Genomic DNA, 24347 nt, shown 5'->3' on the forward strand with positions numbered 1-24347 from the left:
CATTGCGGACGACCCTCGATGCCGCACCGTTCGCTCCGATCAGGTTTATGGTGCTCCAAGCTAGGATGTGTACGACATACATGCTACAGACGAGTCTAGCCCAGCGCGTGCTGCGGATGCAGTTTGTCTTCTCCGGCATGAAACCATCATTGAGGCGGACATTAATCGAGGTCTCCTGGAGGTACTTACACGCCGCAGTGCCACCGACCGCCAGCAACTCAGTGAATCATCATTCCCACCTCCACCTTCGTTTTCCACCTTCCGGCGCAGTTGACTCTGCGAGTCGAGACAATTATTGTTCAGGATGCCTAAGGTCGAGCGCGTCGTGTTCCTCTCGCTGGTGCTGGATCTATTTGGTATGTGCGGCCCTCAAGGCGCTGTGCTCAGGGATGTGACCATGTGTACATCCGTTTAGCGTTCACCATCCCTTTGCCCTTGTTCCCGCGTATCATTGAGTGGTATACCAAGGTGAGTTTGCTATACCATACCGACATGTCATTCTGTGCTCATGCTGTTGCGCGACATAGCGGGAATCGTCCGATCCCTCAGGCTTCCTTTCACGCACGCTCTATTTCGTCTCATCCGTCCGCGGGCTCCTCTACAAGCCTACTGCAAACCCTCAACGATGGGATGTGGTATTGCTCGGTGAGCCTTACTGCTACCACTGTGCCACTGCGGGTCATGGAGCGACGTCGATACAGGTGGTCTAATGGGCTCGGTGTTTTCGTGAGTGTGTTTACACGCCTTCCGCGGCGGGAATCGTAAAGCTGAGCTATGTATCCTCGTAGAATGCTACAATGGTGCGATTGCTACGGCCGTGCACGACGTGAATGGTCTCGCTCATAGCATCCCCTAGGTTCGTCTCCCCGTACATCGGGTCACTGAGTGACAAGTATGGGCGTAAACGAGTGCTCCTCGTAACCATGATCGGCAACATTCTGTCTGCGCTGATGTGGGTGCCTCGTAAACTCTGTGGCTAGTCTCGCGCTGACTGCAGAATCACTAGATGGGTCAAGTCAACCACCTTCGCTTCCTACATGCTCTCCCGAGTTGTGGGCGGTCTGAGTGAGGGAAACGTGCAACTTGCGATGTATGTTTTGCCTCTGTTTCCGACCGTCCCAACCGCTGTCCTTGTGCTAATTGAGTATGTGTCAGTGCAATCCTATCCGACGTCTCCAGCCCCGCGACGCGCGCCAAAGCCCTCGCTCATGTTGGCATTGCTTTCGCGATTTGCTTCTGCATCGGGCCGCCTATTGGTGCATACTTTGCGTCACGCCCGCTACCACCTACGTTCACCGCTTCTGGCATCGAGCTGAATGTCTACGCGACACCTGCGCTACTTACCCTCGTTCTGCTTGTTCTCGAGACGATCTTCCTTATTGTAGCACTCCCTGAGACACGAGGAAAACGTGCACACATCGCAAGTAATACGAAGGAAGCAAAATCTAGCCACCCCACCAATGGAAGATTTGATGTACACTCCAAGACCATTAGTGTGACCAAGAAGCCGGCCACGGTCGAGGAGCGTCTAAGCCTGCTCAAGACGCTGCGCAAGCTCCATTTTCTATTCCTGGGTATTTTCTCTGGTGTCGAATTCACACTCACCTTCCTCACGTTCGACCGTGCGTGGTTACCTTCGTCCACGCCGAGCGACTCCTAACCTCCGTCCCAGTCTTCGATTGGAATAATAGGCAGAACGGCGCGCTCATAGGGTCGATTGGCGTAGTCAGTGCCCTCCTACAAGGCGGCTACGTGCGGCGCGCGATCCCCAAGGTCGGCGAGGGCATCATGGCGCGCCGTGGCATCTCAAGCTGCGCGCTCGGCCTGGTACTCCTGTCCGCCGTGCCCGTCCTCGCCGACACGCGCACGTCCGCGTCCGTCACGCTCCTGCGCGGCGCGGCGATCTGTCTGGCGTTCACCTCCGCGACGGTCGTGAACTCGCTGACGTCCTACGCGTCGCTGCAGTGCGACGAGGGCGTCGACGAGGATACGGGCAAGCCGGTCGAGGAGCACCCCGAGCTGGCGAAGGGCAAGGCCCTGGGCAAGTTCCGCTCGTCCGGCCAGCTTGGCCGGGCTCTCGGGCCCCTGCTAGGTGCGTTCCCGGTCCTACTATCGCATGCCGTACGATGTGGCTGAACATTGCATATTGGAATGCTCCGCAGCGTGCGCGTCCTACTGGACGTTCGGACCATCCGTGACATACGCCGTCGGTGCAGTGGCTATGTTTGCGCTATCCATGGGCACGAAGTCTATCGCCAGAAAGACCGTCTCATGATGCTGTACTGCCGTTATACACACAATGCAGACAGGCCATTCTATGTATATTTCGCCAGAGTGAACGTTGCGGACACCGTACACGGACGTCAGTAACCCTGAGCGACGTAGATCCCTCAAGCCTGCGAGGAAGTCCAGAGCATCGACGTAGGCAGGCGGTGCATTCAATGAAATAGATATAGGAATGGTGTTATGCTACTCGATAATGTACCTGCTAAGGAATGTTCATGCGCCAGCAAACGAAAGCGAATCAAGATACCAACGACGGGCACAAGATTAAAGTCCAAAGCAACAAGTCTGAATCTGTAACGGGTATCCGGCACCGTGCCCCAGCCCTAGCCCCATGAATCTGTACTGTGTACACGCGCGGTCACGTTCAGCGTTGGTTTTCTCTATTATGGATACACTGCGCGCAGCGGCTGCCCGGGCGCGCGACCCGCTCGCTCACAAGAGCGTGGATGAAGATGACACCGTCGAGTGTGACCGGCCCCCGTGTGGCGGGCCGCTCGGCGCAGGGAGGTAGGCGCCCGACTCCTCGTCGTACTGCCGTTTTTCCGGCGGCAGATGTATGGTCGTCCGCGAGATTGAGGGTGCAAGGTGCACGGAGCGCGAGCGTGAGCGCCCGCGCGGAAGCTCGATCTCGGGGGACGTCGAGAGGAAGGCTGGGAGGAAGAAGAGCACGCCCCGGCTGCGCCTGCGCCGCGACGGAGGCAGCTCTGGTGAGTCTGGCCGGCCAAAGATGGAGGTCATCACACGGCGACTCGCGCGCCGGACGACGTCGAGGGGGGAACCGCCGCTTGGGCGTTGCCACGATGATGACATCGAGTCCATGGCTGATGAGGCTTCTGATGGTGCGGGCGACGAAGACCTTGGCGCAAAAGACAGCGGCAACAGCTGTACGTCTTCCTCGTCAGCATCGGAGGAGGTCTCGCTTGGGAGGGAGATGGGGGAGGCGGGTTGCGTCGGAGTCGTGGCGCCCGACGCGGGCAGGCCGAACCATCCGAGGTCGAGATACCATCGGCCATCCCGTTGCACCCAGCGGGGCATCATAACCTCGTAGCCACCGATGCGTCTGAGGCGATACTTGCGACGGCGCGCGGTGGGTGCAAGTGCGAGTCTGATCACTCCGAGGATGAAGACGACCAGGCCCGCCCACATGAGGCCCTTGCCCCATTTGCCGAGGAAACCGATGAAGGCAGCGTCGTCTGCATGCCAGCTGCTCCCATAATAGTGCGAGAAGAACGAGTGGGGCGCCTCACCGGGCTTCGCATTCTTGCCGTAGAGCGCTTTCGGCAGAACGCGAACCTCGCCGCCGGGCTGCGCAAGGGTAGCCGGGTGCGTCGAAGTATACAGCCCGTACTGCGCAGACACGAACATGGGGCCCGTGCTGAACATGACGGTGGGGTAGTTGAGGACCCAGCTGTGGTCGAACGCCATAAGGCCGTGAATCATCTGCTCCATGAACGGGTGTCGTGGCTCCGAGAACATGAGATCGTTGGACACGCCCACGGGGATGGTCTTCGCGAGAATGACGGGGTAGACCATGAGGGGGTCGAGCGGACGCAGACATCCAATGTCGAGGTCTAGGTAGACACCACCATAGTGGTGAAGTATGAAATACCGGATGGCGTCGGCGCGTTGGATGGGGTACTTGTACCCGTCGAACGTGTCCAAGAACCAAGGATAGTTCTCGGAAATGAACTCTCGTGAGCTGGCGTCAGTCCATAGCATGTACTCGCTGGAAGAGGCGGGGAGGTGAGCAAAACAACACGGCGGGCCAAAAGCTGATACGCACTAATCCGGCATCAAATCCCGACAGCCCTGAGAGACGTCTGCCCACTTCTCCGGGAGGGTCTCCGTCTTCCACGTCTGGTGGAGAATACGCGGAATGCGCTCGACCTTGCCATGCTCCGTCGCGTTCCAGGGCACGGTTGCGTTGAGAGGCGCGTCGAGGTTGACCTCTGTGATGTACGCCTTCGCGTTGATGGAGAGGTAATAGGAGATGGAGGAGAGCACGACGACGGTGCCGACGAGGACTGCGGCGAGGAGGCTGAGAAGGATGTAGACTGTCCGGCGTCGGAACATGACGGCGGAAGGGAAAGGAGTGGACGGGGCGGGGGAGCAAGGAGTGGTAAATAGATTCCAGTGCAGACTGCTATCGCCAAACGCAGCCGCCCGACTGCGACTGCCAAGCCGTCCGCTTTCCCACGGCCCATATCTGGCAGCTGTCGCCCCGCAGCCAGGCACGCTCCCCGCGGCCTGCGGTGTCCTCGACGGCCACACTGACTTCAGGAGCAATCACATTGACAAGTGTTCATTGAGCACGGACTTAGACACATGAAATGAAGGAACTCGACCACTCAAACGGGCGGCCGCTCTGTGCTCCATCTATTCAGCACGCCTCCACCTGCCTCCCCTGTCCCCTCCATCCTGCGTCGCTCTGCCCGGGGCGGCAATTCGTGGATCATATGGTGTATTTATGGAGTGGATCCGTCCCTGCACCGATAGCCATCGGTCTGTCTTACACCAATGCATCCGTACATCGCTCCAGGGCGCCTGAGAACTCCAAGGGGAGAGACACCGAGTCCGCGTCTTCTTCGGTAGCTTCCGTTCACATTTGTCTGCTCTTGAGAACGTGCGCTACCTACACGCTCGTGATCAACGCGCCCACGCCTAGTTCGTGGGCCTACCGGCCAGAGGGGCGCGGCTGCAGATGGAAAGCATACTCTGTCTCTTGTCTGAGGTACTGCGCTGACACCAGCATGGCCCCGTCCTCGAACTTGGTCCCGAGCTCTTCCAGCGCATCCGCAACGTCATTCCATGCTTGTCGACTCCATTCCTTGCCTGCGCGGCCGCCTTGTCTGTCCCCGCGCTCTCGCCGCAGGAACCACTGCAGTGGGGGTTGGCGTGGCCGCAGCCCCTTCTTCAACTGGGCAAGCTTGAACTCCAGGTAATCGAGGCAGTCCCCCACGGTCCACTCAGAGAACTCCTTTCGGAGCCAACCTGCCGCGTGAAGAGATATGGTTTTATCTGCGACGTCTCCCGCGCTTGTGCGAACACGCTGGGCGAGGTCTTTGAGGAGCAGCGCGAAGTGGTCGACGACCTGCAGATGGAGCGCGTCGAGCGCGTGCTTCTTCGCATCGTCGTCCTGCGGCGGCGGGCCGACATCGTCGACGTCCATCATGACCTCGTCGTCGTCGTCAGGCTCGCCGAGCACGATCTTGCGGCTCTCCGTGGTGTTGCGTGACCGCCGGTATTTTGGTTCTTCGTCTGGATGTATTCGGAGCCCGGGAATGTTCACGCCACTATCAGCCAGCTTTCTCGCGAGCGCCCGGCTCGACCAGCCCCTCCTGTCCGGCATGACTGTCAGGATATCCGCAAACAGATCCGCTGACCAAACGTCTCAGTCCTGGTTCGCGGCACGGCGATGAGAACGCACCTCTGCCCACGCTGTCGGTGTTGATGCTGTCGACAGTGCTCTGCAGGTTCATGTCGCCGCTGATGAAGATGACGTGCCCGCGCCGCGCGAAGAACTGGCAGCAGTCGTAGATCCACATGTCGTTCCTGCGCTCCTGCTCGTGCGGCGCGAGGACGAGCCCGCACGTCTCCCGCCGTGACTGGACGTGCACGGTCTTGCGCTCCTTCATCTTGTTCAGGATCCAGGCGGACGCGCGGCTCGCGAACCATCCGACTTTCTCTCTTTTCTTCAGGCTGGCGACCGAACGCGATCACGGGTGGGAATGAGTTCCACGAGAACGCCTGCGAAACAAGCAAGGCAGACGCACCCATCTAATTCGGATAGAAGCACGCTCGGAATGATGATGGTTACAGGCATCCCAAGCCTTTCTATGTCTTCGTTGAACCGTTGGATGACGTCAAGATAGTCAATCAGAACGTTGGTGTCGAGTACGAGGTACAGTTTTGTGACAAAGTCGTCCTGGCACCACACCGAATGTCACGGCGATGAGCTACTGTCATGTCGGCGAAACGACCCACCTTCATCTCCACATCTGCGTTGGCAGCGGAGTAGATGCGCTGCAACGTGTCGTCGTTGCCGGTGGTGTCTGCGTTTGGCGAGAAGTGTGCTGCAATGGACGCCACATCACTGAGTTCGGTACTGACGAAATGCACAGCGGCTCACATACCTGGATCATACTGTGCTGGAGGAGAAGGAAGAACTCCAGAAGGCGAATGCCAGCCGGGGCTTGAGTGTCCCTGTGCAAACATGTCAGGGGTCGAGTATATTAGCACTCACCGAGTTAAAGTCAGGTCTTGAAGACGACGAAATACCCAGTAGGCAAAGCGAAGACTGGATGACGATCAGGAGAAGAATCGATCTCGACAAAGGGGATGGTTTGTCCGACACGCACACGTGACTGTCGCGTCGCGTTTGTGGCTCCCGTGCACCCTTTGGTCCCTTCGTTCATACCTTCTTGACTTACAGTGCCAGTTCACATTCGGACCGACAGACGTCCACAATCGCCTTTCAACCTGATGCCATTCTAGTGTGTGTGTAAAGCTACAATGCAGGTCGTGCGGGGAATAATCAGAGAATAACGATTACAAATGCACTATCGTCCGATGCCCCTCCAAGTCCGACCGTCATGCTGAAACAGCGAATTTCTTCGCCGGGGGCGCATCTCCCTTACCTTCCAGGCGCGCATACGGATCATCGTCCTCAGCCTTACGCTTCGTCCGCACGGGTGACGTCGGCGACGGCGACTTCGACTTGTGAGGCACGCCATCCACAGCAGCCTTCGGAGGCGTCCGCAGCTTCTCAGGTGTGATCGAGCGACTACGGCTCCCCGTCTTCTCGTTCCGCAAACGCACCGCCAGGGTGCTCTTAGACGCCGTAGCTTCGGCATGACATGTCGCATGGTATATCTAGAGTGCTGAACGTCAGCACCACCGTCGTTAAGCAATGCAGACATTGGACTGACCTTGTCGTCGCGCTTCACCGCGTTCCGCCACACCCACTCCTCGTCATCCTCCAGAAATTCCGACTTCAATGGCTCCTTACAAATTGGGCATGATATTGGCTTTGCCTCGTCACCAGGCGGCACGACCACATAGAGGGCTCGGAGCTCAGCCTCACGCTTCGCCGCTTCCGCGGCAGCAGCTGCACTCGAACTAATCTTACGGCCATCCGCGCGACCTTTGCCCTTGACATCAACGTAGCCATCGTGTGTCCAATCCTGCGTACCCGCGTCAATATCAATGTGCGGTGAAATGAGATTCAAAACGTACCTCAACCGTTACGAACCAGCAACGACTGTGACCGCGACTGACTGCCTGACCCGCCTTCTGATTTTGCCTGAAGTGCATGTCCAGGTGGTCGTCCATGGTCTTCTTGCTCGCCCCATCAGGGAAACGGATGCCGCACTGCTTGCACTGTGCAGGCAGGCGGTCGTACATGAACTCGACAACATGCGAACGTTGCCTGTGTGGGATCGGGTTCGACGACAGCGATTGTAAAGGGGACGAAACACCGTACTTTGAGATATCCGCGGAGGTCAGCTTGATCTTGTGCTTCAGAATTGCCTTTCTGTACTTCCTTGCGGCGTCCTTCACGGGATCAACGGGCTTTGACGGCTCTTCCGCCTTGGCGGTTGCACCGGCACCCGTTGGTGTCCCAGTCGAAGACACGACACCTGCCTTGACCAATGCGCTGAAAAGGTCTGCGATGTTGTTCGTCGGCGCCGACGCTGTAGGGACAGATGCAGACGCAGCTGGCGGTTGAACAGAAGACAAGAAGCTCGCTAGGTCTATCGGTTCAGACTTCGGAACGGTGTACGCGGTCGAAGGAGTAGGCGCCATGTAAGCAGGAGGGGGATAGGACGACGATTGGGGAGCAGGAGGAGGAGGGGGCGCATAGGAGGCCTGCTGAGCAGCATACGACGGACGAGCCGCCGGTGGAGGTGGAGGAACAGAGACGGGTGCGGATGTAGGTGCGGACTGGGCAAGAGTGCGCAGTTGATTCAAAATCTGAGAAAGCTCTGCTTGCGAGACACCAGCTTGCACAAGTTTGCGCAACTAGCAGGGCGTTAGCGTCAAGCATGGACAGGTGATGATACACATTTACCTGCTGCAACACGGCGACATGATGCTGGCTTGCCTTGTCGTACGGGTTCATCTGCAATGCGCGTTCTTGCTGATTCAACACGAATTCAAGTTCACTCAGGACCTGGGCGGCGGATACGGACGATGACGTGCCGAAGCGACTCGAAGACTATAGCGATAAGAATGAGTGGATTAGTCACAACGACACGAAGGGGGAACACTTACGGCATTCTGTGTCGACTCGCCTCCCCAGATTTGACGCTCGATGGCCAGTTGTGGAACAACGCCAAAGAGCTCTCTCCCATTGGGAGAACCTGTCCGCCAAGTCAACAGCATCTCCTCCATCTTGCTGCGTGTACTCTGGTCAACTTGCTCATAGGTATCGAGGAACAGTCTGACGACCAGAGGAGCAAAGCAGTTCGCGTATGGGTTGTACACATTCTTGGAGATCGCATCGAGAAGATAGAAGGCGGGCAGCTTCATCCACTGAGGCACCTGATTCGCCAAAACGGGCATAACAGTTAGTCAGCATTCCGCGGAACGACAGCAAAGAAAATACGCAAAGGGCGCGAACACGTCGCAAGTAGCGGCAGTAGCAAGATTCTCAGAGCATGAGCTACGCACGGGCGTTGTCGTGGAACTGCCCCGGCGGCCACAAGACACTGCATTGAGCGACCAGCGAGTCGTCTTTGCTCAGACTGAGAATGCTACTGCTACTACTACTACGAACATGGCAATGGTACACTACGAGCACGATCTCTCTCTGAAGGAGCAGATGCCGGGATAACGAGCTAAAGTGATGAGTCAACCAGAGAAATCGGCACTCACCCTACGGATATGGCTCTCGATGCACTGCACCACGATGTCTGCGAATCGAGTATAGTCCTGGGCAACCATGGAGAGGTTCTGGATAATCGGTCTGGAATTGACTGTTAGCTCAGCCAAACGCGTGCTATAATCCCGTCGGAAACTGGTTGGATCGACGTGGTACACAGGCTGCGCGGGAGGAGCATAACTGAACGCGGGGGGCGCATACATCGAGGGCTGCCCGTAGCCCGGGGGCGGGAAAGCCGCCGCGCCGTATCCCTGACTCTGAGGCTGTGGATACAGAGACATAGAGGGAAGAGTAAGCCAGAAATCAGGGTTCTTGACTGATGCGCGCGAATCCAAGTCGCGAGTCGACCCTTAGAGACGTTGATCTGTGTGCAGAAAGGCGATATGCGGGGGCCGGTGGTAGAGGGTCGCCTTGTTGGGGAATGAGCGAGCCAATACTATGACTGTGTCTCACACAGTTTGCTTGCAACGGACGCAAAGGGATCTTGGTGCGCGAGGGCACGCACAGCAGATGGTGGTCGGTGGTGAAGGTCTTTTCGGCTGGCGGGGCCACGCAAGACCGAACACTGAGTCATATTGAGACTCCGCCCGGTCACAGCCGCTGCACGTGCCCCAGACTCTTGCCCAGTCCCCAAACTTCCCGTTTCGGCTCAGGTGCCTGTAACCGGAAAAGGCAACGACCGAAACTCTCGTCTGTCATCGGATTTGCCTACGCTCACGAAGCTCGACGCTGCCCCCTCCCTCAAGACTGCAAGGTGAGTTCTCCATGCCTGTTCGCCTCGAGACATGCTGTTCGACCGTCCAACGAGTTGTTTAACGAGTTTGGTGGCCTCTCGCCCGGACGAACGGATGGATTGAGGCCGCAGTCTGCGGATGTACACCTGCAAGGCGCTAACGAATTCTCGTCTGCACGCAGATGAAGGACGTTATCAAGACCGAGGAGCTCAGCATTCCCGAGGGGGTTGAGGTCTCCATCAAGGCCCGCCAGATCACCGTCACGGGCCCTCGGGGAACGTTGTCGAAGAATGTCCGACACATCGACATGGACATTCGGCTCGACAAGAGCAAGGATAACAAGGTGAAGCTGGCGGTGTGGCAAGGTGGCAGGAAACACGTTGCGTGCCTCCGGACGATTAAGAGCCTCATCGTCAACATGATCATCGGTGTCACGAAGGTACGATTTGTGATCATTGGGTCGTCTGCGGGTGCTGAAGGATTGTACGCTTTACAGGGCTTCCAGTACAAGATGCGTTCTGTGTACGCCCACTTCCCCATCAACTGCATCATCCAGGACAGCGGGAAGGCAGTGGAGATCCGGAACTTCTTGGGGGAGAAGGTATGACTCTGTGCGTTTCAGATTTCTATCTCGTCGCTCACGACGGACACTAGCTCGTACGGCATGTGAACATGTTGGATGGCGTTACTGTCCTCGAATCAAAGGCGCAGAAGGATGAGCTCATCCTTGAGGGTAACGACGTTCAAAACGTGTCGCAGTCTGGTAAGTCACTAGCTGTACCTCAGTAGGGCAACATCTCACGCATGGCACAGCGGCATCCATCCAGGGCATCTGCCGCGTACGGAACAAGGACATCCGTAAATTCTTGGACGGTATTTACGTTTCGGAGCGGGGTACGATCCTCCAGGAGTAGGACCCTCTCTATGCCATTATCATATGGGTGTATGTTGCGTTGGCGGCTAAAACTTGCATTTCTACTATCTTTGCTATGACCAATATGACAACTTCATCGCTGTGAACTGCGGGCACAATATGTGAGTTACGAGTTGGCTCAGATCGAGAGCAGCGATAATGGTACATGTGTGTTACTCTGAGCGAAGCGAGGCACGAGCGTCGCGCGCGTAGAAATGACTAAGTACGCAGGAGGAGATTTGGGCCTCTCCTCTGCACGCCCATTCGGACGACCGCTCTCGAAGGCCCCGCGGCCGCTACGCGCTTCGAATCGCTCTCGTTTTCCCTACCCTTCGCGCCCTTTCTACGTAGCACACGCTGTGACAAACTCAAGGTGTGTGTTTCTTTGGCTCGATGTGTCTACCCTGCGGCCCACTGCCAGCAGAGGCAACGGAAACGCAGGGCTGTGGTATCAACCCTCGCGGGTCACCCGTTGCCCCTCATGCCTCAGGCCTCACGTCCATACAAACTCTTCGAGTCGGGCAGCCCTGTGGGCTGCGCCTCACCACCCTCGATCTTTCCCCGCTCTCGCTCTCTTGCAACTGATATTCCAAGCTCACTCTGAAGTAACGAGGCTGGCTGCCGGTGTCACTGTGCTCCCTCACGCGTCACTACACATGTGACTGACATACTATTATCCACCAAGCCGGTCATCGTATTTTGGTACACAGACGAATGTTTATGGGATGAATGGTATCCTCGTGCCAACTCTCTTGCGGTATTGTATGTAATCGTTTCCAAAGAAGCGGATGAGGTAGCCCTCCTCGCCTGGAGAACACGCAAATGAAGCATACACAAGCTATGAGGAAATGGTACGGACATACCACGTATGCGTTGAGCGAAGAATCTCCAGAGCACAATAAGAAACCCGAGGAATGATATAGGGTTCTGCAGAACAAGCTGGGTGCCCAAGGCCCAATAGAAGAAGCCAGCATACGACGGATGCCGGAACCACCTTGAGGGCAAGGTGCGTTACTCGAGAATGAGGACAACTAGATACGTGCGACACACCTGTATATACCATCAGTGACGAGTATATGCGTGTCGACCTTGCGCATCGCAATAACATGCGAGAAGCTCTGGGCTGCGTGGACCATAGCAGACGACCTGAGCACTTGGCCCACCACCGTCAGGGCGATTCCTGCAACGATAAGTCAGGCGAGGGAAGGGAAGGGGTTAACTCTGCTTACCAACTTGGGAAACATAGGGATGACATTTAATTGACGGCTTGAAGTACAATGTGAGTAAGTATTCGGCGATTGCGACGCTGTGCGCTATGTGGTACTGCGCTCCGTTCTCTAGCAGAAATGCTGTGTAAACAAGTTCAGTTTCCACGAACTAGGCTGTGATGCTGTATACGCACAGTTTATGCTACATTTGTCCCTGTTCCAACCCGCAGTCACAGCGAACTCGCCCCAATGAAACGCTGCCCATGCAGCGAGATAGAAACCCAATTGGTGCGTTGTCCACCAGAAGCGATCAAACCCTCCAAGTATAAAGGTCCCAAATCCAAGTGCAAAGACGATGCCGAGTAGAAATGAGAGGGTAGATGCAGCTAGTGGTGTGTTTGGGATCTTCCCGCGGGGTCGCAGACCTGGATCCGTCGGTACAGTGTCGAGTGGATGTGACGACTTGTCATCTGTACGCTGCCGAAGTCGTTCTTCGAACCCATCCCTTTCTCCTTGCGTGGGTGTCATAGATGATTCGTGCGCAAGAAGAACGAGAGGTCGTTGAGAGTCGCGTAAGAGTCTGTAAGAGTACAGTGGGTGGCCCGGGGGAGTGGAGGACAATAGCCCTGTCCTCGGTCAGATCTGAGGATCGAGATCCGAGATTGGGATGCTTCAGGGCCTGCCTTGGATGGGTGTATCCACAGATATCCGCCGTGAGAATGGATGGTGTTCCCACCCCAAGACATCCATCGCCTGCTCGTGATCGTCCCACGAAGTGCCCGGGTCACAGTCAGTCACGGCTAAGTCACAAAGTAGTAACGAGCTCGTAACGGTTGATTGAGGCAGAGCAAAGCGCACGCCGTTGCACACTGAGTACATACTGAGTGCTGAACACGCAGCTCTCGCGAACAAGACTCGGGACAGCGGACCTGTCCACGACGCTTTTCATCTGCCACAGCCATTATTCAGCCACGACCAGCATATCCATCCACGCAATGCGACACGTTGGGACTCGGACTACCGCCTCAGGCTCCTTATGTCGTCTCACGCGCTCCGGGAAGTGATCGACTCAGATTCGGGACCTTAAGCTCAACGCAATGAAACTGACACCGCAAGAGTGGTCTCTCTCAACGAATTTGCGAGACATGTTAGTGTGCGTGCATTTCGTAGACTTCTGACGCCGCGTCTCCCTGACTGTTGTGCACGGAATATCCACGAGCTAGTTCAACGATTTCAGCAGAACAACATCCCACTCATCATTGACGTCTTTCCCGCATTTGCAGGGCCAGCTTCAACGCGACCTCATCACTATGGTCAATCTACCAACATTACCTAATGTTTGTCGTGTTGCCGCGCACGCAGGCTATCTGGTGTCGCGCAGATACTTCTCACGCTTGTTTGTGGAGTGCGATGCGTATACTACGGCTATAGGTGTGTACTTATTACATTCATACTCAACGAAACACTGACTCTCTGCACGTAGTCATGTGCCCTGACCGCAAACTTCATTGGTTTGTTCAACATCAGTGGCCGGTTGATGCTATCGAGATGGTTCGCAGGCGGGCTATTGATAACTAACATCGAAGGTTCAAGCCGCCGCTTTCCACGCAAAATCAACCACTGGTAGGACAATCAGGCAGTTCAACGGTTCCGACTGTGGCCAACAACATTGTAAGTGCCGTTACCAAGGTTGTCCACAGTCACTCATAGATCGCGGCCATTTTGTCACAGGGCGTGAATCGCTGGCAATTCATTAGTATGCCCGCGCGACACGTCGGTGCTGGAGTACTGGAACAAGGAGCTCGCGGTGACGCCAGGCTTAGCGAAGATAGGCCTTGCATATGCTTCCGCGCCCGGTGAGTTTCAACATCTGACTTGTGAGTCGATGTACTGAAAAAGAGCGCGCTCCACTAACAACCACAGCCGACGCAGAGCTCGCGTTTTCCGAAGGCCGCAACCAGGTCGCTTGGAACCAACGCGCCATGTCTTCGCAGACGTTTCGTGCAAAGATGAGCCTCGGCGCATGGGCCGATGCCCCATGGTTCGATTACAATGTCGCCGAAGACATAATATTGCTCATTTAGCGCCCTCTGCGCCCTCTGCGACGGTCTCTGTCGGAGGAGCCATTGTCATGAACTCTGCACCATTCAAACTTGAAGGAGCAGGAGAGTGTAGAATATGATTATATATAAATTTCTGTACCCTTCTTCGAAGTAGCTCTACATACATCGCTATCTAATCACGCCGGACTGGGCCCACTCCTGTACCAAACGGCCTATGCTCGAAGAATGTTGAGTTGCGGCGACGACGACTTAAGCAAGGCCGACACTGGGCGTGACGGCGGGTCTTACGAGCGCAGCCTTACGTGATGTCACACCCAGACGAGCGTGGGTATGGATGGTTTATCCGTGGATGGTTTTCCCATGGATGCGTGGATGCATCCGGATGACATCCAAGGCAGGCCCTGGGATGCTTGTCTGCAGGTACTCACGTGCCTGAGCACTTACCACCGTCCTGCACCCCAGCCTGCAACGAGCGTGAGCATTGCGCACCGGTAGGGCCTGGCGTACCCTCATGCACATGAGTTGGACGCGGTCCGCTTGTAAATTTCGATGTTACTCCCGGACGCCTTCGAGACAATGGCAGGTCCCTTGCAAACGACGCCTCGCTACGGCCACTCCGGCTAGCTCAACCTCAAATTTGAGGAACATGGCTCTCGTAGCGCACATCGGTGAGCTTTCATTTCGATTACTGGAGGCCCCTGACCAAATCCCCCAGACTCTGGGAAGACAACACTCACAGAGTCGATTCTACTGAGGTCTTCCTACCTCAGTCACGCTGGCTCGGTGGACACAGGAAGCACCACAACCGATTTCTTACCTGCGGAGCGCGAGCGAGGGATTACCATTCAATCTGCAAGCATTCCAGTGAAATGGAGAGACTGGACGTTCAACCTGATCGACACTCCGGGTCACGCGGACTTCGGCATGGAAGTCGAGAGTGCCAGCCGGGTAGTGGATGGCGCGGTGGTCCTCCTAGACTCAGTAGAGGGAGTTGAAGCGCAGACGAAGGGTGTCTGGAGACAGCTGGATAGGTGAGCTGTGCGTCTAGGTGAGGCGTTGTGGGACTCCATACCGATTGCTCATCTCCGCGGCGCGTGCAGATATGGCGTCCGTTCGCGGCTCATATTCCTGAACAAACTAGACCGTGTCGGAGCATCGTTCTCCCAGTCTATCACATCGCTACTCACGAATCAGTTACACCCGCGCCCGGTCGCGCTATCACTGCCTATTGCGTCTTTTGACCCACAGGACTACGCACAAGCCGAACCAGGGATCCAAGGTCTAGTGGACTTGGTAAAGTGGGAGATCTGGAGATGGAACGCAAATGGCGAGTCGTCGAAACAAGCTTTACCGCGCAGCATCGAAGAGCTGGAGCAAAGCGCCATTCTGCCTCCCGCACATCCTGTGTTAGGTCAACTGATTCCTGCGAGGACAAGCCTGCTCGAAACCCTTTCCATGTTCTCCGACGACCTGCTGCAAACATTGCTTGGCCTGCCTCCCGATCCGTCAGCCTACCTCACTGTGCCGCCTTCCAGTATCATACCACACCTACGTGCAGCCACCGTGCGAAGTGACATCCTACCAGTCCTTTGCGGGTCAGCATTCAAGCATATAGGGACCGAAATGGTGATGGACTACGTTGGGGAGCTGTTCCCTAGCCCGGTCGACATGGTCGATGATGTACCAAAGGCAAAGGCACCGCTCCGTATGCTCGCCTGGAAGGTCGCTTGGGATAAGCGGAAGGGGTGGATGACGTTCGTACGGATATACTCAGGTAAGTAACATCGTAACACCGGCACAGTCCCATGCTAACGTCGGCCCCAGGGACGATCACTAAACAGAGCGTTGTTTTCAACGCGACTCGTCAGCAGCGGGAGCGCGTATCGAAGATACAGCTGCTGTATGCGTCGCAAGCAGAAGATGTCGATTTTTTGTCATTTGGACAAGTAGGCGTGGTACTGGGTCTGCGCTTCACGCGAACGGGAGACACTCTAGTCTCCAACCACAAACCCTCAGAAGCGTCGTCGCTACGTGACATCGTCCCACCTCCACCCGTCATGTCTGCTTCGATTATTCCACAGTCGCAATCAGACACGGAACCCGTCCAAGAGGCCCTCGCTTCTCTCGCTCGCACCGACCCCTCAGTCCGCTTTGAGGTCCAAGAAGGGCAGATCCTCGTGCACGGCCTCGGCGCGCTTCACCTGGAGATCATCGAGAACAGACTCAGAGACGAGTGGCAAGCCAACTTCGAGTTCGGCAAGCGCAGAGTCAGCTATCGCGAGTGCCTGGGTCCCAACGACCCCAGCCCGACTGAGAACACCTGGTCCACGGACATCTCTGGCAGAAGGATCACTGTACAAATGGACTTCGCCATCCGTGAGCTTCAGGGCGACGAGGAGGGCGACCCTCTGTGGGACGACAACGTCGTCATCGATCCTGACGGCAAACCGCTACGTGCCCCAGACGACGCCCTCAGCGAAGTCGACCCGCTCGCCCGTGGCATCTCAAGCTTGCTCTCGAATTCTCCGCATACATCACTCGCGTTGTCACACCTCCATATACAAGTCAAGGGCTATAAGTATCCTAGCGAAACGGCCTCGCCTTCGGTACTCGCAGGTGCGAGTGCGTCCATCCTACGGGACTGCCTGAAGAATGCGGGCATGGGCGACGTGATGGAGCCGTATATCCGTCTCAAAATCACCGTAAACGAGGACTCCGTTGGCAAGGTCGTCAAGGACCTGACGGAGCGTGGTGGGGAGGTACTCGACCTGGGTACAGGCTCGGGCAACGTCGCAGATCCCGATGCAGACGCTGTGCCGTTCTCGGAGGACGGCGTATACATCCCGCCGAAGGAGCTGTCACCTTCAGCTGCAAACCCGACTGCGCGCGCAGGTAGCTCTTCGCAGTACAAACGGTCTATCTTCGCTGTCGCGCCGCTCAGTCAGATGCTCGACTATTCAAGCCGGTTACGCGCACTCTCGGGCGGTCACGGCCTCTTCGAGATGGTCAACGCGGGATTCAGGAAGGTGTCGCAGGCGAGAAAGATGGAAATCCTGAGAGAGATAGGGCGAGCATGACCTCTGTACAATGCATAGTACGATGATTTTACAATTCTAGCTCTTGTTTTTCGTCTGCGTCGCCGAAGAACACGGCGCCCTCGATCTCATCGTCGTCCTCCATTGCGCCGGCCTGGTTCTGGCCGACGGACCTGAGGATCTGAGTGAACTCCATGAATCCGCCATCGTCACCGTCACTGTCTTCTGCAGTGTCGTTGAACAGAGGCACGGGTGGTAGGGTTCGGTGTCTCGTGAGCGCTGGTGCTGGTGTGACGCTCCGCTCCCTGTCATACTCAGGGAGGAAGAGAGGGGTCTTCTCGCGCTGAGCCGCGCCTCCGCTGGGTACAAAGTCAGGAGGGGCGATGCTCGGTGCCCTCTGGGCGTTGGTGAATATCGGTGCCAGAGACGGTGCGCGTGTTGGCCCACGAATCGGTGGATAGGGCTCGACCACCACGCACAGATGGCGACCCTGGATGTTGTACGCTTCGTACCGCAGTCGCAACGCGAGTTTCTTTTCGTCCTCTTCCACCCCTGTACGCAGGGACGACTGAACTTCATCCTGGCCAGTAGGAGTCGTTGCTGTGATCTGTTCCGCGATTGTATCTTCAATGGGCTCAGCTTCCTCCGTCTGTGGTATTGATGGCTCGATGTTCTCGCGCTTGACAGCAGGCTGGAGTGCTGGGGTTGCCTCCGAGTCCTCCATCGCTATCAGATTGGAGTCGTCCAGCTGCAGAGCGGAAGACGCGGGATCCGTGGGTGCTTGCGCAGGCGGGCTTCCGGGTGCAGCGATCATGTCGGTGTCCGCATCAACATCATGCACCTGGTGAACTTCTTGTATTTCCTCGTCTTCGTCCTGATCCCGGTACCCGCCTGCTGCAGCCCTTCTGGCTCGCGCAGACCGACGGGGAGCCGCCACCGGAGGCTCTGGCTCGCCAATCTCTGGTACCGGAGGACGGGCATCCTCGTCGCTCGAAATTTCAATTGGCTCGTCTTCGTCGCTGTCCCTGGCACGCTGCTTGCCTTTGGTCTTTCGCTGCTTCGTCTTCTGGGACGGCGCTGGCGTCTTCCTAGCCGCGCGCGTGCGCTTCCTGCCCTTCTGGTTCTGCGGGGCAGGTGAGGGTGGTCTAGGCGGCGGGACGGCACCAGGCGGAGGAGCGGGGGCTGGTACGAAGTCCCGCGTCTGCGGTGATTGGCCGCGGCGCAGTCAGCAGGGAGAGCCTTGCGACCGGTCAATCTCACCTTGATGAGCACCGAGTGCTGCTTCGTCTCGGCGAGGAAGTACGCGAACTGATACGCCTCTGTTACGTGGCCCCACAGCGCGCGCGAGGTTCAGCTGACTGCTGCGAAGGAGACCCGACGGCGACGCACCTCCTCGATGTACGTCGACGGTTCCCCGCTTTGCGTTCGCGGGCCCGCCGGGGCCTAAGCGGGTGTTCGCCTCGTCCTTCAGTTTCGGAAGGATCCTGGAGTGCAGGTGATCCATTATTCAATCTACCGCGCATACAATTGTGGAGAACGCACTTTGGGCGGAGGTCAGAGAGCACATGTTGGAGCACCTGCTCTGACATCCAATCGATGTGTCGTTCATCAAGGTAGAGCTATTCAAATGTCTCACCAAATTGCATAGCAGTCGAATGAGAGGTGGTACATACGTAGAGAGGCAGCACCGTGTTTCCTGATATGCGCAAGTAGTACGCGTTCCTTGGGCCGAAGCGCATGGCAGGCTCCAATGATCGTTGTGCGTCCTGGTACTAGCTTCTCCGAGTACGAACGGAGGCTTTAGACGTCGACGAAGGCTCGCAATTACGTGTTTAGTACGCCAGTCTGGGGAATCTTGTTGGTCGTTCGCACGAGTGTGTACCACATGCAAGTTCGAGGTCAGGCGCGTCTCGCGCGTCGCTGAACGCGTCCCACTCGATCGCGCTCTTCTCACGTGCCACACCATTGATCGAGATCATTCACAACCAACGCAGTGGGGACCCAAAACAACTTCATTCAAGTCTGACAGCAAACAACAATGGTATCGTACACTTCGGGCTACTTTTGCATTAAGTTACTACACGCCGTATATACCACCAGAGAAATGAGTCCACTTAGTTATCACTCAGCGAGACGCCTGGGCCCGAGATGACAGCCTTGATGACGCCCTTGCCGTCCGAGCTCTTGCCCGTGCGCGTCGTTTGGAATGCCTCGACAGCCTGCTCGAAAGAGTAGCGGTGGGTGATAAGCGGCTTGAGGTCGATCTTGCCCTGCGCAACGAGCGCGATCGCAAGCGGGTAGTCGCCAGGGCCGTAGCGGAAGGAGCCCTTCCAGTTGAGCTCCTTCGTGAGCATCGTTGTGATCGGGAGGGTCACCTCGGGACTGCCCATACCGAGCTACGCAGTTGGGGTGAGCCTAACATATACGACGAGAACGTGTAGGGAAACATACCTGCACGAAGGTGCCGCCAATCTTAGCGACGAGGACACCAGTCTGGATGGAGACCTCAGCACCGCTCGCGTCGACGATGAGGTCGATGCTCGTGGGGCCACGCTCCTCGATGCCCAGGTCCGTCATCAGCTTCTTCGCGTTCCGCTCCGAGTAGCGTATCCGCGTCTCGTCCTTCTCCATAGGTGGCGGGAGGTAGATGTCCGTTGCCGCGAACTCCTTCGCGAAGTCGAGCCGGCCCTGCACGATGTCGACGGCGACGACCCGCGAGGCACCGAGCGCCTTGGCCACAGCCATGCAGAGGAGACCGACGGGGCCGGCACCGAAGACGACAATAGACTGGTTCGAATGGAAGTCTGCAACGTTTGCCACCGCGTGGATGGCGACAGAGAGAGGCTCCATCTAGACGTGTGAGCATGGAAGAATCAGATAATCTTGCGTGGGTCACTTATCGCACGGAGGACGCACCATGGCACCGTCCTCGAGAGTGAGGTGATCCGGGAGCTTGTAAACGATATCGGCGGGAATAGGGTAGTACCGGGCAAGCGTGCCATCGTATGGAGGGGTCGCAGCGAAGACGATATCTGGGCAGAGCTATTTGCACCGTCAGCCAATATTGTGATAGGAGAAGGAATGTTCACAGTACCTCGTACCGGCCGCCCTTGCAAGCATCACACTTGCGGCAGGTTGCACCGGGCTCCATTGCGACGCGGTCACCGACTTTGAGGTTCTTGACCGCAGGGCCGACTACAGAATGAAGTAAGCAGGTGTTCCGAAGAGAACATCTTCTACGTAAACCCACCCTTCGAGATGATGCCGGAGGACTCATGGCCCAAGACCATGGGCTTCTCGACGATGAACTGCCCAATGCGTCCGGCAACCATGTAGTGGACCTGAATAAACGTCTATGATCGGTCCGCGTTCATAGAGGTGCGCTATGAATGCACATACGTCGGACCCGCAGATACCTGCATCGACGATGATCAGGGACACTGCAAGAATAGATCATTGTCCAACTCACCCGTCTTCTTCACCTCGACGAGTACCTCGTCATCGCCGACTATCATAGAAGGTTACATGGATCGGGTGTGGGTGCGGGGCAGACGATCGCTTACTCTGGGGGATGGGTCTCTCCTCGAAGATGACATCGTTGATGCCGCGGAGGACGAAGGAAGGGTTGTTGGACATGGCTGCAAGGCGAGGCGAGGCGGGGGGATGCGAGTACTCTGGAGAGGTGCATCGGGAGGCAAAGGGCTATTTGAGCAATCGGAGGACGGAGACCCAGGGGGCGGGGGCGGAGGTACCCCGGACCGGGGAGCGCGTCTGGGCCAGGAGAGCAGCTGATGACGGTCAATACGCGGTCTATCAATTCTTGCTGAACCGTAAGGAGCGTGCGCATGGCCCCTGGCTCGTCCCACAGGCCAATACGAGCACAGCGGGTCCTGAGCATCCCTAAGTAGCTGCGCTCTAGAATCCGAACGCACGGTGGTTCAGTAAACGAGCTGCCCTTCCGGACGTGCTCCTGCCCCGCCTGGGATCTTCCACTAGCACCGTGGAACCCCCGCATGCACACGCCATTGACCTCGAAGCCGTGTACACTGCATGAGTACGTGTAAGACGCAGCCCGCGCGCAGGTCTGAGGTCAATAGGGGGATATCCTGCCGGACGATCCCGAGTCGCCGGCCATTGCAGCCTCGTCAATATGAAGCTACTCTGCTGAACGTTCAACCGGGGCGATCATAAGTGATGGCTCGGACCCGGAGGAGCGGGGAAATGGCAGCGAGGATGTGTGTTCCGTGCTCAGCGTGCTGGGAGGCGTCGACGTCGCGTCCCCCGCAGAGAATATCGATGGATCGATGTTGGGAGGAATGGCACGATGCGTCGGGTTTCGTCTCGCTTCCCGACCCGAATGGCGTGCGCGCCTGGGAATTCCAGATGCGGGTGTGAAGAGTCAGCTAATCAATTTCTCATCGTGCGGATATATAAGTCTCGCTCGATTGCACCATCCCCACTCCCTCTTTCTCTCCTACCATCCTCCTCCCCCGCTGTTACACCCGTCTCGTCTCGCGAATCAACATGGTTGCGTCCAGTGTGCTCGGTTTCCCTCGTATTGGTCAGTATTCTGCAGCCCTTCAGGAAATCTCCGTCTGACTATCGTCTCAGGTGGTAACCGTGAGGTGAAGAAGGCTGTTGAGGCCTACTGGGCCGGCAAGATCTCTGCCGACGAGCTCACAAAAGCCGCTGCCGATGTGCGCAAGACGAGCTGGACCAACCTTAAAGAGCGCGGCGTCGACCTCATCCCGAGGTATGCTTCATTCGCTATCTATGTACATGAATCACATCTAATAGAGCCGCGTCCGCAGCGGCGACTTCTCGCTCTACGACCACGTTCTCGACCACTCGGCTGCTTTCAACGTTATCCCCAAGCGTTACAGCGGCCACAACCTCTCGGCCCTCGATGTCTACTTTGCCATGGGCCGTGGTCGCCAAGCCGCGGGTGTCGACGTCCCTGCCTGCGAAATGAAGAAATGGTGTGTAGCCGTTCTTTCGGTTCCGCCCTACCGCCATAGTCCTTGAGGCATTTCGGCTATTTGGTTCAAGCAGACTTCAGACGTGGTACTCAGACTTCCTCTTTAGGTTTGACTCCAACTACCACTTCGTCGTCCCAGAGTTCTCGGATGAGACCGACTTCCAGCTCAAGTTCAACAAGGCTCTTGAGGAGTACAACGAGGCGAAGGCCCTCGGCATTGTCACGCGCCCGGTCGTCCTTGGCCCCGTCTCTTTCCTCGCTCTCGGCAAGGCCGCCAAGGAGGCGAAGCCCGGCTTCCAGCCCATCTCTCTCCTCCCCAAGCTCATCCCCGTCTACAAGCGTCTGCTCGCTGACTTGAAGGCTGCCGGCGTCGAGTCCGTCCAGGTCGACGAGCCCGTGCTTGTCCTTGACCAGGCTGCGTACTATGAGAAGCAGTATGCGCAGGCTTACTCTGAGCTTGTTCCTGTGTCTCCCAAGATCGTGTTGGCTACCTACTACGGACGTCTCGGCTCTAACCTCAGCTTCGTGGCGAAGCTCCCCGTCGCTGGCCTCCATATTGACCTCGACCGTGCCCCGAAGCAGCTCGACGAGGTTGTCGCTGCGTTGAAGCCCACCGCTCAGGTTCTGTCGCTCGGTGTCGTCTCCGGCCGTAACATCTGGAAGGCAGACCTCGACGCAGGCATCGTCTTGGGCCAGAAGGCGATCTCCGTCCTCGGTGCTGACCGCGTCATCATTGCTACCTCATCTTCGCTTCTGCACACCCCCGTCACCCTTGCGTCCGAGAACAAGCTCACTGCTGATCAGAAGGATTGGTTCTCCTTCGCTCTCGAGAAGGCCGAGGAGGTTGCTGTTCTCGCCGCTGTCCTCTCTGACTCCCAGGATGCTAAAGTCTCCTCCGCCCTTGCGGCGAACAAGGCTTCCATTGCCAAGCGTCGCGACTTCGAGCGCACCTCCGACGATGCCGTCAGGAAGCGGGTTGCCTCCATCACCCCCGACATGTTGGAGCGCAAGAGCCCCTTCGCTGTTCGCAAGCAGCTCCAGGAAAAGAACCTCGGGCTACCGAAGTTCCCGACCACCACCATTGGTTCCTTCCCGCAAACCGCGGAGATCCGTGCTGCGCGTGCTAAGCTCAACAAGAAGCAGATTGGCGAGGCCGAGTACGAGGAGTTCATCAAGAAGGAGATCGAGTACGTCGTCCGGTTCCAAGAGCGCATCGGCCTCGACCTACTCGTCCACGGTGAGCCCGAGCGTAACGACATGGTGCAGTACTTCGGCGAGCAGTTCCAGGGCTTCGTCTTCACCCAGAACGGTTGGGTGCAGTCCTATGGCTCCCGCTACGTCCGTCCCCCCATCATCGTCTCGGACGTCAGCCGCCCTCACCCTGTCACGGTCAAGTGGAGCAGCTACGCGCAGAGCGTCACCTCCAAGCCGATGAAGGGTATGCTTACGGGCCCGGTGACCATCCTCAACTGGTCGTTCCCTCGTGCGGACATCTCTCGTGAGCTCCAGTGCATGCAGCTCGCGCTCGCGCTCCGCGACGAGGTCGTCGACCTCGAGAAGGCTGGCATCAAGGCCGTGCAGGTCGACGAGCCCGCCCTCCGTGAGGGTCTCCCGCTCCGTAAGGCCGACTGGGACTCGTACCTCAAGTGGGCGCTGCCGTCGTTCAAGCTCTCGACTGCGGGCGTTACCGACAGCCTCCAGACGCACTCGCACTTCTGCTACTCCGACTTCGACGACATCTTCCCGTCGATCCAGGCGCTCGACGCGGACGTCATCTCGATCGAGGCGTCGAAGAGCGACATGAAGCTGCTCACGACGTTCAAGCAGTACGGTTATTCGAACCAGATCGGCCCCGGTGTCTACGACATCCACTCGCCTCGTGTCCCGGGTGAGCAGGAGATCAAGGACCGTATCGCGTCCATGCTCGAGATCCTCCCCGAGGAGCTGCTCGTCATCAACCCTGTACGTCTGCGTCAATTCATTCATCACGTTGGTCGTGCTAACTTCGTCATCAGGACTGCGGTCTTAAGACCCGTGGCTGGAAGGAGACCGAGGCTTCGCTCGTGAACCTCGTCAACGCCGCCCGCTGGGCGCGCCAGACCTACGCGTGAACGCGATCTGCATTGCGCTTCAACAGCGCCCGCATGGTGGCCATGTAGTGACCGGCGCGTCGCCCTCTCAACGAGGCCGCGCTGTGTTCTTGACCCAGGGTATTAAGCTGTGGCGACAAAACTCCAGGCAGGCGTC

The 24347-nt window shown here is 57.3% G+C and overlaps 10 protein-coding genes across 10 annotated transcripts; 4 read left to right on the plus strand and 6 right to left on the minus strand.

Annotated features, from left to right (window-relative positions):
- The first annotated feature begins 43 nt into the window (after positions 1 to 43).
- C8Q71DRAFT_36223 (MFS general substrate transporter) lies at positions 44 to 2497 on the plus strand. Its single transcript, XM_047918081.1, has 10 exons — positions 44 to 356; positions 416 to 468; positions 528 to 645; positions 702 to 726; positions 789 to 800; positions 857 to 952; positions 1007 to 1090; positions 1156 to 1622; positions 1673 to 2092; positions 2163 to 2497. Exons 1-10 carry the CDS (start codon positions 305 to 307, stop codon positions 2273 to 2275), a joined length of 1440 nt encoding a protein of 479 aa, XP_047785044.1. The 5' UTR covers positions 44 to 304; the 3' UTR covers positions 2276 to 2497.
- Positions 2497 to 4556, minus strand: C8Q71DRAFT_36307 (nucleotide-diphospho-sugar transferase). The gene is made up of 2 exons (XM_047918089.1): positions 4070 to 4556; positions 2497 to 4012 (listed from the first exon to the last, which is right to left on the minus strand). Exons 1-2 carry the CDS (start codon positions 4357 to 4359, stop codon positions 2719 to 2721), a joined length of 1584 nt encoding a protein of 527 aa, XP_047785045.1. The 5' UTR covers positions 4360 to 4556; the 3' UTR covers positions 2497 to 2718.
- A 16-nt stretch (positions 4557 to 4572) lies between these two features.
- Positions 4573 to 6748, minus strand: C8Q71DRAFT_731852 (PIN domain-containing protein). The gene is made up of 5 exons (XM_047922215.1): positions 6420 to 6748; positions 6271 to 6359; positions 6060 to 6211; positions 5714 to 5985; positions 4573 to 5664 (listed from the first exon to the last, which is right to left on the minus strand). Exons 1-5 carry the CDS (start codon positions 6499 to 6501, stop codon positions 4961 to 4963), a joined length of 1299 nt encoding a protein of 432 aa, XP_047785046.1. The 5' UTR covers positions 6502 to 6748; the 3' UTR covers positions 4573 to 4960.
- Positions 6749 to 6753: 5 nt separating this feature from the next.
- Positions 6754 to 9706, minus strand: C8Q71DRAFT_731856 (uncharacterized protein). Its single transcript, XM_047922216.1, has 7 exons — positions 9163 to 9706; positions 8560 to 8829; positions 8357 to 8503; positions 7769 to 8307; positions 7522 to 7714; positions 7215 to 7469; positions 6754 to 7158 (listed from the first exon to the last, which is right to left on the minus strand). Exons 1-7 carry the CDS (start codon positions 9448 to 9450, stop codon positions 6877 to 6879), a joined length of 1974 nt encoding a protein of 657 aa, XP_047785047.1. The 5' UTR covers positions 9451 to 9706; the 3' UTR covers positions 6754 to 6876.
- A 128-nt stretch (positions 9707 to 9834) lies between these two features.
- Positions 9835 to 10923, plus strand: C8Q71DRAFT_731857 (60S ribosomal protein L9). The gene is made up of 5 exons (XM_047922217.1): positions 9835 to 9923; positions 10085 to 10342; positions 10400 to 10504; positions 10558 to 10666; positions 10717 to 10923. The coding sequence occupies exons 2-5, from the start codon at positions 10085 to 10087 to the stop codon at positions 10815 to 10817; spliced, it is 573 nt and encodes a 190-aa protein (XP_047785048.1). The 5' UTR covers positions 9835 to 9923; the 3' UTR covers positions 10818 to 10923.
- Positions 10924 to 11448: 525 nt separating this feature from the next.
- On the minus strand, positions 11449 to 12804 carry C8Q71DRAFT_731860 (protein-s-isoprenylcysteine O-methyltransferase). The gene is made up of 5 exons (XM_047922218.1): positions 12219 to 12804; positions 12046 to 12165; positions 11867 to 11996; positions 11680 to 11810; positions 11449 to 11623 (listed from the first exon to the last, which is right to left on the minus strand). The coding sequence occupies exons 1-5, from the start codon at positions 12550 to 12552 to the stop codon at positions 11535 to 11537; spliced, it is 804 nt and encodes a 267-aa protein (XP_047785049.1). The 5' UTR covers positions 12553 to 12804; the 3' UTR covers positions 11449 to 11534.
- A 1676-nt stretch (positions 12805 to 14480) lies between these two features.
- On the plus strand, positions 14481 to 17178 carry C8Q71DRAFT_36605 (P-loop containing nucleoside triphosphate hydrolase protein). The gene is made up of 4 exons (XM_047918101.1): positions 14481 to 14755; positions 14803 to 15118; positions 15188 to 15861; positions 15912 to 17178. Exons 1-4 carry the CDS (start codon positions 14599 to 14601, stop codon positions 17162 to 17164), a joined length of 2400 nt encoding a protein of 799 aa, XP_047785050.1. The 5' UTR covers positions 14481 to 14598; the 3' UTR covers positions 17165 to 17178.
- Positions 17179 to 19025, minus strand: C8Q71DRAFT_36595 (uncharacterized protein). Its single transcript, XM_047918099.1, has 5 exons — positions 18796 to 19025; positions 18665 to 18741; positions 18512 to 18606; positions 18383 to 18441; positions 17179 to 18323 (listed from the first exon to the last, which is right to left on the minus strand). Exons 1-5 carry the CDS (start codon positions 18859 to 18861, stop codon positions 17193 to 17195), a joined length of 1428 nt encoding a protein of 475 aa, XP_047785051.1. The 5' UTR covers positions 18862 to 19025; the 3' UTR covers positions 17179 to 17192.
- A 90-nt stretch (positions 19026 to 19115) lies between these two features.
- On the minus strand, positions 19116 to 20808 carry C8Q71DRAFT_819778 (xylitol dehydrogenase). The gene is made up of 8 exons (XM_047926159.1): positions 20686 to 20808; positions 20592 to 20630; positions 20522 to 20538; positions 20373 to 20463; positions 20217 to 20317; positions 20039 to 20164; positions 19574 to 19972; positions 19116 to 19518 (listed from the first exon to the last, which is right to left on the minus strand). Exons 1-8 carry the CDS (start codon positions 20756 to 20758, stop codon positions 19237 to 19239), a joined length of 1128 nt encoding a protein of 375 aa, XP_047785052.1. The 5' UTR covers positions 20759 to 20808; the 3' UTR covers positions 19116 to 19236.
- A 712-nt stretch (positions 20809 to 21520) lies between these two features.
- On the plus strand, positions 21521 to 24333 carry C8Q71DRAFT_36727 (cobalamin-independent methionine synthase). The gene is made up of 5 exons (XM_047918108.1): positions 21521 to 21683; positions 21734 to 21875; positions 21934 to 22101; positions 22208 to 24062; positions 24116 to 24333. Exons 1-5 carry the CDS (start codon positions 21647 to 21649, stop codon positions 24209 to 24211), a joined length of 2298 nt encoding a protein of 765 aa, XP_047785053.1. The 5' UTR covers positions 21521 to 21646; the 3' UTR covers positions 24212 to 24333.
- The last annotated feature ends 14 nt before the right edge of the window (positions 24334 to 24347 follow it).

Source organism: Rhodofomes roseus (assembly GCF_022264815.1).
Source record: "Rhodofomes roseus strain CIRM-BRFM 1785 chromosome Unknown C8Q71scaffold_1, whole genome shotgun sequence".
NCBI lineage: Eukaryota > Fungi > Basidiomycota > Agaricomycetes > Polyporales > Fomitopsidaceae > Rhodofomes > Rhodofomes roseus.